The sequence below is a fragment of the Olea europaea genome, unplaced genomic scaffold, assembly GCF_002742605.1.
Source record: "Olea europaea var. sylvestris unplaced genomic scaffold, O_europaea_v1 scaffold2368, whole genome shotgun sequence".
Lineage (NCBI taxonomy): Eukaryota > Viridiplantae > Streptophyta > Magnoliopsida > Lamiales > Oleaceae > Olea > Olea europaea.
The window spans coordinates 1-10214 of record NW_019241816.1 but is presented as its reverse complement, the minus strand read 5'-3'; the positions used below and the strand labels follow the sequence as shown (position 1 = coordinate 10214).

Below are 10214 nucleotides of genomic sequence, written 5' to 3'. Positions count from 1 at the left end.
GGCCAAATTCTAAATTATTTGATGATTGTTGGAGGTCGGTTAATATCAAGATTCAAGCTCATTTGGAGGTTGAAAATGGTTTATAAAGATGGCAAATTTCACGATCAAGCTTTCGAATTCAAAATGGGGGAATTAACGTGCAATGTAACAAGTTTCATGGTTGGCGGGAAGAAACTAAGTACAAAGTCGAGTTTGATCATGGCCAATGAAACCATGCAATCAAGCATCGAGGATATCGCGCTACAAAGGATGATGTTGCAAGCTTAAGGTTGAATTACATGTTAGTCATATAGGCAAAATCATGTTCGGTGTATTGGATTCAAAGTTTTGGATGATATATAGAAAAACGACCAGTGTGATTAAAATGGGCATAACTTTTAGCTCGAGTATCGAATTTTCACCAATGACTACAATCCGGAATCATCACGAAATTTTTCACAAGGAGGAGGATGTTTCAAAAATTAAACTATGTGACCGCATAGGCTATTACCGAGGCAAAATTGAGACTGACTATTTGTTCTTTGCGACTCCGTTGATTTATACTATACGATCGCATAGTATAAATTTTTGGACTCATTTTTAATTTTTGGTAACTTTTCTAGTTTCCATAAAATTTGATTCTAATTATTATTTTTCGGTATTTAGAGCATAATTTCCATCCAAGACAATATTTTTAGAATCGGTATAAATACTTTTCTCATTATTGATTGTAAGAACTTTTGGACATTTTGAGATATTAATACATGGGGCTGTTTTGCTTCCAATTTCTTGTTCTTTGAAGAACAAATCGAACTTATCAAGTTTTGTTGATCATGTGGCGTTCAAAACAAATTTTGGTGAGATTTATAAATTGTGTAATTAAGAGGTCGTTAATTTCACATATTAACGATTTCTTAATTCATCGTTTGTGAATTAAATCCAAAATCGATGATTTTTGGCTTTCTTGGGATCCGTATCAATCTCGTTGTTCGTTCATTAGTGGTCGTTGCTATCGGGTTCACATTACTATCCCTAATTTTTGTGGACAATCCTCAATATATTTGAAAATTTTTGGACAATGGACTTTACATGTTTGAGGTTTTAGAGTTCATGATTTTAAGTTTTTTCATAAATTAGTTTCATTTTCCTCGATGGATAATTCCACTCTTCAGTGCCAGCTATTGTTTCTCTTTTATGGCCTTGATATTACCACTAGTAAAAAAATGGGAAAAATTATATTGGTGGAGCCAACAAGGGCGGTCACGGGTGCTTGTGGCTATGTTCATGACAGATATATCTGTTCAACTATGGTCATTCTACAGGTCATATATGACCAAGTCTTCATAATTAATGTTGTGTCCTAATAAACAAGAATTTGTTTTTAAAGGTTTAACAGTTATATAAGTGTCTTTAGTTAAAGGCATATTGTTTTGCTTTTACCTGGTGTCTAGGTAAATTAGTTTTGCACGTTGTGGAGTGGCTAATTTTATGCTTTTATGAGTTGGTGTAATTGCCTATATAAAGGCTACGGAATAATGAATAAAGTGTATCAATTTAGTACCAAATCTTCTCAATTTTTCTCCTGTTATTCACTTTCTTTTATGCATCAGCACTGATTATTATTTCCAGTACAACAACACATTATTTTTCTTACATGCAGACAATGGTATCAGAGCTATGTTGTTGTTAGAAAGTTAAAAAAAAGGAGCGAGTGAGCCAAATATAGATAATCACGATCAAAACAAAAATGTCATTTTTTAATGAGAGATTGAGAGTATAACAGTCGCTTTCTTTGTTTTCTTCTTGTACCAGCAATAAAGAAAATGGCCTCTAATAATTTTGTGTAGTCGGTTATTCCTCGAATCGATGGTCATTATGAACATTGGAGCATGCTAATGGAGAACTTTTTACTGTCTAAAGAGTATTGGCAGGTTGTCAATATAGAGATACAAGAACCTGCAACTGGTGTGGTTTTGACAGAGGCATGGAATTTGAAGTGCTCAAGCTTAAAGATTTGAAGGTAAAAAAATTATATTTTTCAAGCAATAGATAGGTCAATATTGGAAACCATTCTTAGCAAAGATACCTCCAAACAAATATGAGATTCTATGAAGAAAAAATATTAGGGATCAACAAGGACAAAGAGGCAGCAGCTTCAAATGCTTCAATCCGAGTTTGAAACTCTTCGGATGAAATTAGGAGAGTTAGTTTCTGATTTTTTTCTCAAGAACGATGGCTATTATCAATAAAATGAGGATCCATGGTGAGAAGATGGAGGATGTGACTGTTGTTAAGAAAATTTTATGATCGATGATGCTAAACTTTAACTATGTGGTTTGTTCCATTGAAGAATCAAAGGACCTGGATACGCTTTCAATTGATGAGCTGCTCTTTAGTGGTTCATGAAAAAAAATTAGTCCAACAAGACAAAGAGGAGCGAGCTTTAAATGCTTCTACAGACAACAATAATTGGCTGCCTAGTAGATTAGCAGATCGTGGTGGCGATCAAGGCAGAAGAGGAGGTGGTCGAGACAACAAAGATAACGATAGACAGTATCAGAATAACAATCGAGGCAATAGAGATGATGCTAGACAATATCATAACGACAAAAATTACAATGATCCATCCATCATTCACAAAAAAGGAAGGGGACGTGATCAAAATTTTGAAACATCCAAGGTAGAGTGCTACAGATGTCACAATCTTGGTCATTATCAATCTGAATGTTATACGAAGCTACCCCAGGATAAAGAAGCGATATATATTGAATTTTGTAGAGAGAAGAAGAAACCTTATTGATGGCATTCAATGAGAATGAGAACAAGATTGAATTAGATGTTTCGTATGTGGACACTGGCTGTAGTTTTCCAAATAATACTGAACTTTGCCAAAAAGTTCCCAAGAAGTCACCAAATTTTAAAACTTTCCTAAATAGTCGCTGAACTTTGTAAAAAGCTCCTAGGAGCTCACTGAACTTCAAAACTTCTTTAAATAGTCATTGAACTTTGCAAAAAGCTCCTATAAGGTTACTGAACTTCAAAGCTTCCTTAAATAGTCATTGAACTTTGCAAAAAGTTTCGAAGAGATCACTCAACTTTGCAAATTGAGACCCCATATATCACTGATTTAGTGACCTTCTAAGAACTTTTTACAAAGTTCAGTGACCTCCTAGGAACTTTTTGCAAAGTTCAATGACTATTTAGGAAAATTTTGAAGTTCAGTGAGCTTTTTGAAAAGTTCGATGTCTATTTAGGGAAGTTTTGAAGTTTGATGACACTCTGAGAACTTTTGGCAAAGTTCAATTACTATTTGGGGTATCAACTCACCATATGTCCGGTAATAAGTCTTTTTTTCTCATTTAAATGAAGATTTTCATACCACCGTAAGTTTGGGTGATTGCTCTATTGTGAAGGTTATGGGAAAATGAGGCATTAAACTAAAAACCAAAAATGGTTTTGTAGAAACAATCTCTAGTGTCCTTTATGTTCCTAATTTGAAAAGTAATTTGCTAAGTGTTAGTCAATTGCAATAAAAGTGTTATGCTATAACGATTCAAAATGTATGATCATTCAAGAAGAAAGTGGCTGTTATTTAGATGAGTTCGAATAGATTATTTCCATTGCAAGTAAATAATGTCCAAACTTGTTTGAAGGCTAAGGTGAACGATCCATCATGGTTTTGGCATTTTTGATATGGCCACTTGAATTTTGGTGGATTAACAACTCTCCAACGAAAGAATATGGTGATTGGACTTTCCCAAATTACTATTCTTAGTGAAGTTTGCGAAGAATGTGTTGTTAGTAAACAACAACGTTCTGAATTTCCCCAAGGAAAGTCATGGAGAGCAAAGAATGTGTTGGAATTGTTCATTCTAACATTTGTAGTCCAATCAATCCAACTTCAAATGGTGGTAATAGATATTTAATCACTTTTATTGATGATTATAGTCAGAAAACTTGATTTTCCTTTTTGCAGGGGAAATCAGAAGCTTTTAGTGCATTTAAAAGCTTCAAGGCACAAGTTGAAAATGAAACAGTGAGAGCCATCAAAACTTTGTGGACTGATCGTGGTGGAGAGTACTGCTCAAAAGAATTTGAGCATTTTTGTAATAATCAAGGCATACGAGGAGAACTTATACCTATTTATACACTGCAACAGAATGGTGTATCAAAAAGGAAAAATTAAACCATTCTCAACATGATGAGAAGCTTGCTGGCAAGGGGGAGAATTCCAAAAAGTTTTGGCTGGAGGTAGTAAACTGGAACATTCATGTGTTGAACAAAAGTTCTACCTTTTCCATTCAACACATGACACCGGAGGAGGCTAGGAGTGGGCGAAAACCAGTAATAGATCGCTTTAGAGTCTTCGATTTACGTAGCTTATGCATGTATTCCAAATGAGAAAAGGAAGAAACCTGATGATAAGGGTGAAAATGTGTATTTCTTGGTATTAGTGAAGCATTTAAAGCATATAAATTATTCAATCCACTCACTAACAAGATTGTGATTAGTAGGGACGTCATTTTTGACAAAAATGATACATAGAATTGAACTAAAGATGGTGCAAGGCAGGAGCAAATTGCAACCACTTTTGTTGGAGATGAAGATGAAGAAAAAACAGAATCACATATGCCATCTTCACAAACAATCAATGAGATTGATCATCAAATACAATCCATTGGTGAAAATCAGTCCACAGATGATTCCATCAATAATTAGCCACGATTGAGGAAGCGACCATCTTGGATGATGGACTATGTAAGTGGAAGTGATTTGTCTGATGATGATCAAATTGCTCATTTTGCCTTGTTTTTAGATTGTGATCTTCTCACATTCCAAGATGTTGTCAAAAAAACCAAAATGGCGAAAAGCAATGAATGAAGAGATTAAATCAATTGAAAAGAACAATACCTGGGAACTGTCAGAACTTCCAAAAGAGCATAAATCCATTGGTATGAAATGGATTTACAAAACAAAACTCAAGAAAAAAGGTGATCGACAAGTACAACGCCCGTTTAGTCATGAAAGGGCAAAAGTAAGAATTTGGCATTGATTACAAAGAAGTGTTCGCTCCAGTTGCAAGATTAGACACCATTCGGATGATTCTATCCATGGCTGCCAAGATTTCATAGAAGATTTATCAGCTAGATGTGAAGTCGGCATTCTTACATGGTGAATTGAAAGAAGAAGTGTATGTTGACCAACCCCTTGGATATGTGAAACAAGGCAACGAGAATAAGGTATACAAATTAAAAAAAGCATTATATGTACTAAAATAAGCACCTAGAGCTTGGCATACTCGTATTGATGTTTACTTTACTAGAGAAGGTTTTTGTAGATGTCCTCATGAGCACACACTTTATACCAAGCTGGGAAGTAATGGTAAATTACTTGTTGTTTGTTTATATGTTGATGATCTGATCCATACTAGTGATGATGATATTATGATTGATGTTTCTAAGAAAAACACGTGACTGAATTTGAATTGACAGATTTAGGTTTGATGCATTATTTCCTTGGGATAGAATTCGTGCAATCATCTATTGGTGCATTTATTTCACAAAAGCAAAAAACAAAAAAAAGTTGCTTGAGGTTTTAAAAAGGTTCAAAATGCAAGATTGCAACACAGCTTGTACTCCGACAGAGTGTGGCATAAAGTTGATGAGAGATGATGGAGCAAAAAAGATAGATGATAATATTTACAAACAGATAGTGGGTAGTTTGATGTATATAACATCAACAAGACTTGACATCATGCATGGTGTTAGTTTAATCAGTCGATACACGAAGAACCCTAGTGAGAATCATTGGTTGGCTGCTAACAGGATTTTTCGTTATCTTAAAGGCACTTCTGATTTTGGTGTTTTGTATAAGGCATAAGTAAAGGGGATTTTGTTTAGTTTTTCTGACAGTGACTATGCTGGAGACCTTGAAGATAGAAATATTACATCAGGATTTGTTTTTACGATGAGTTCTGGAGCTGTATTCTGGTTATCAAAGAAGCAATAGATAGTAACATTGTCATCTACAGAAGCTGAATTTGTTGCAGCAGCTTTATCATCATGTCAAGTTGTTTGGTTGAGAAGACTGCTTGAAACACTTCATCATCAACGACACGAGCAACAACTATCTTTTGTGACAATGTTTTAGGAATCAAGATTTCAAAGAATCCAGTTTTTCATGGAAGGAGCAAACACATGGATGTTAGATACCATTTTTTGCGCAATCTTTGGAATGATGGTATAATTGATTTGGTATTTTGTGAAAGTGAAAATCAAGTGGCTGATATACTAACAAAACCACTCAAGCAAGTTGTATTTGAAAAGCTTAGGAGAATGCTTGGAGTTTGCCCTTCAAAGGAAGCTGGAGTTGCTTAATGGAGGAAATTACAGATTGGTGTTCTCAAACTAAACTGATATTTGCATACATCAGTTTAAGAGAGGGCGTTAAACTATGGTCATTCAACATGTCATATATAACCAAGTCTTCATAATTAATGTTGCGTCCTAATAAAATGGAATTTGTTTTTAGAGGTTTAACAGTTATGTAAGTGTCCTTAGTAAAAGGCATATTGTTCTGCTTTTACATGATCTTTAGGTAAATTAGCTTTGCACGTTGTGGAGTGGCTGATTTTATGCTTTTATCAGTTAGTGTAATTGCCTATATAAAGGCTATGGAATAATGAATAAAGTGTATCAATTCAATACCAAGTGTTCTCAATTTTTCTCCTGTTATTTATTTTCTTTTGTGCAACAGCACCGAATATTATTTCCAGTACAACAGCACATTATTTTTCTTCCATGCAGACAATATCAATATTGTTGAAAGTTGTGGTGCATTCCTCAAAAACTATGATTGTTGTATGCAATTACTTCTGAGCAAGGAATGTAACATAAGAATAGTGCTCAGCATGATGACATGATCGCGAAAAAACAAAAAATCACTTTTGCACATATGGTTTCACTAGTGAAATAAACTACGAGTGGAGTCGAGTAGGGAAAGATTTGCGTTCGAGAATTGACCCAACGTTATCCAGAAGCCCAGTCAAGTTAATTCGGGTTGTCAATTTCATGAATATTTTACCCTTGAATTTTTTGAGCATAAAATGACCCAATCCAAATTGACGTGAGTCAGATCTAGTAGATTTTTAGGTCTTGTTTGCTATTAATATTTCTAGTTCTAACTTTGGCATAATCAAATCTTAACTTAACAATGAATACAATTCTTTTCTCATTTTAAAATCTTAAATTTAATTGTAAAAGAAATTAATTCAAAAGATGTATTTGGAATATAATTTGTTACTAAAAAACTTATCCATTTCTGTATCTTCACTATAAGTACATTAGAATAATCATATTGCGGGTCGTTAGTAATATTATGATCATGCCCTAAGTCATTACTATTATGCAAAATTATCTTTCGAACTAAAACAATCGGACGTGTATGGTTCGTTAACAAATAATAAAGTGAATTTGAGTCCAGGAGAAAGTTTCCTTGTTGAATTAAAGTTCTGGTTGTAGCTCCAAGCAAAACACGGGTAGTCACTCAAGCATCTCTTCAAGCCTCAATATTAGAATTTCATGGCCGGCCAATATAACAACTTTCAAATGTTACATTTTAGTTCTCGAATTCAATTCTTGAATCTTTTAAATCTTCTCTTGCAATTTCAACCTTTCAACTTCTAATTGCGGCCAATTGAACCTGTAAAGTCTTTAATCTTTATTTTGTGGTCCGAATGCAATTTAGTCCTTATACTTTGGATTTCGCCATTTTTCTCTTCCAATTGCTTAGAAACGGATTCATCACTAAAATAAACAAAATTTAACCCAAGTTAAGTAAAAGTCAACACTTTCATGACATAAAAGCTTCTTAGTATGATCCAAATAAGTATACAAAATGCACTTATCAATTACCTTAATCTCTTAGAGGTATTTCCTTTTTTACTTTAACATTTTAGTCTTATGATTTTTGTGCAAGTTTGGCCAAGCTTAAAATTTTTATTTATGACTGAACTTTTAAGTAATTAAGTTTTTTCCAAAAAATAAAAAAAAAAAAAGAATTTTGTTTGCCAAAGTTATTAGTTTCAATTAGTAATCATGAGTTCTAATTTTAAAAGTAGGGACTAACTATTTGGTTGAAGTAGAATGCAAATGGTGAAAAAATAAATGTGTTAATTTTCTATTTTGTTTTTTTAATTATCTTTTGGATCTGGATTGGTATTATGAAACATTTACAGTAAAACAAACTTTTTTGTATGTACTCTCATCATAAAATTGCTCGATCTTCGTCTCATAGAGTTAGAGAAGAAATTTCTTATTTCGTGTACCATGCATGAAACTACTATACTAAGTAAACATGTAATGGATCATTTTTTTAGAATTTATTCCTATACTTGACGTAGGACATTGTAGTAAAGGAACTTGTCAAAACAATCCTATACCCATTCGATTCATAAGCATGGCGTCAAAGTTTTGAGAAGAGTAGTAATAAGATGCCATTTTCCGACTTGGAAAACATGAAGACTGAAATTTTGGCGACAAGATAAGAGAATTGGCTTTATTGAAGCTGCAGTTAATCTCTGAAAATACTCAAAATAGATTCTATCACAATATAATTAAGCTTCGAAAAGTAGCAAAATATACTGATGATTATTGACCACTATAAATACTTGATAATATTGAAATTACACTACCTTGGAAGTTTGGAGCTTGCATAAATTTATTTTCATCCATCTCCCAGGGAAACTAAGCTTTCAGTGTAATATGCAACAACTGTTTCTGAACAGGTACTGTCCAATAACTCAGGGTTAATTGGAAGAGCAATTAGCAAACTTCTTGCTTCGTGATCATAAGGGATTATCATATCGTTCCCCCCAAGGTATCCACTTACGAAAAGAATTCTATTATTCTTATAACTCCCTATTGGCCTCCACCATCCTTCTAACCATCCAATCGAAAATTGCTTGGTCCAATTAACTGTCATGCCATGTCCATTCATCGACCACAGTTCAGACCATGTGTCATTTTCATTTTGAAAACAAAAAATCACCGCCAACAACCCATTATATTCCGTGAAACAATTGTATTTCGCTTCTTCGTTAAGTGGAAAATCTACTTTAGGCAAGTGAATCATCCCAAATTGCTCGTTGCTCATGTCAAAACAAACAATTACTGTCTCCGCCCACCAATAAAAAGTTCCATTCATGTAGGTCGTACAAGAATACATCACAATATACGGAAACAGACGAGATGGCACGATGACATCAATTTTTCTCCAAGAATTTGTACTCAAGGTATATAGTTCAACATGATAGTCATTGTCTCGATCTTCACAATGTTTCTTTAGCAATTTGACCACCTTATAATCTCTAGTCTTACAGTCAAAACCAAACCCGAATTCAGCAAATTCATACTCATCAACTTCGCTTGGAATAGGAATTGGGGATTCTGGTATATATTTGATTTCTCTAGTTGCTGGATTCCACAGGCATAACTCTGAATTGTCGTCATTTGAAAGACATAACAGACCATGGCAGGGTCCCATAATTCTTAAATAAGGAGGAAACTTTGTATGAATTGTTAAATGTGTTGGTGTCATTAGTTGGTCATTGGGGAACAAGAAGAATTCGCTGGTTTCTGATGAGCGATGCATGACGAGAAGACGAGCTTTTCTGCTGTCTGCAAGTGCCATATCCAAATGCTCATAAATAAAACTGCAGCTCGCAATGATGGAACACCATGATTTGCAAACGCACTTGAATCGCAACAGAGTTTTCACGGGCAACCTTAAGAAGATATTGATAATTATGTCTTCAGGAATGTAACCAAAATTGTCCATTTTTCCAGATTTCCCAACACCCAACGCAATTTATCTAAATTGAAGAGAGTGCAAATCATATAGACCCGATTGGTTACATAAAAATAACAGAAATAATTAGGCAATCAAAATACAGTAAAAAGAAATTTCTAATCGAATCAAATTAATAATATAGAAAGACATAGAATAGAATAAACATAAACAGGCTCTGACATGTTAGTACAAGACGAATCGGGACGAAGCTTGAAAGTTGAGAATTGAGAAAGAGAGGAGGGTAGTATTGAGACCTAGCAGGGAGAAGATCCGTCCTGTTGACAGGGAAAGAGGAGGATAGTATTGAGATCTAGAAGAAAATCCGACGGATTCAGAGATCTGGGAATTTGTGGCATCGTCGTTTATATTCTGGGGAATTTGGGCCA

The 10214-nt window shown here is 34.2% G+C and overlaps 1 protein-coding gene across 1 annotated transcript; it reads right to left on the bottom strand.

Moving 5' to 3' along the window:
- Positions 1–8595: 8595 nt before the first annotated feature.
- Positions 8596–9884, bottom strand: LOC111381766 (F-box/kelch-repeat protein At3g23880-like). Its single transcript, XM_023005590.1, has one exon. The coding sequence runs from the start codon at positions 9814–9816 to the stop codon at positions 8704–8706; it is 1113 nt and encodes a 370-aa protein (XP_022861358.1). The 5' UTR covers positions 9817–9884; the 3' UTR covers positions 8596–8703.
- Between the last annotated feature and the right edge of the window lie 330 nt (positions 9885–10214).

Bases quoted from the DNA above. Each gene is read 5' to 3' on its own strand.
- LOC111381766 (XM_023005590.1), bottom strand. From the start codon at position 9,816: ATGGACAATTTTGGTTACATTCCTGAAGACATAATTATCAATATCTTC.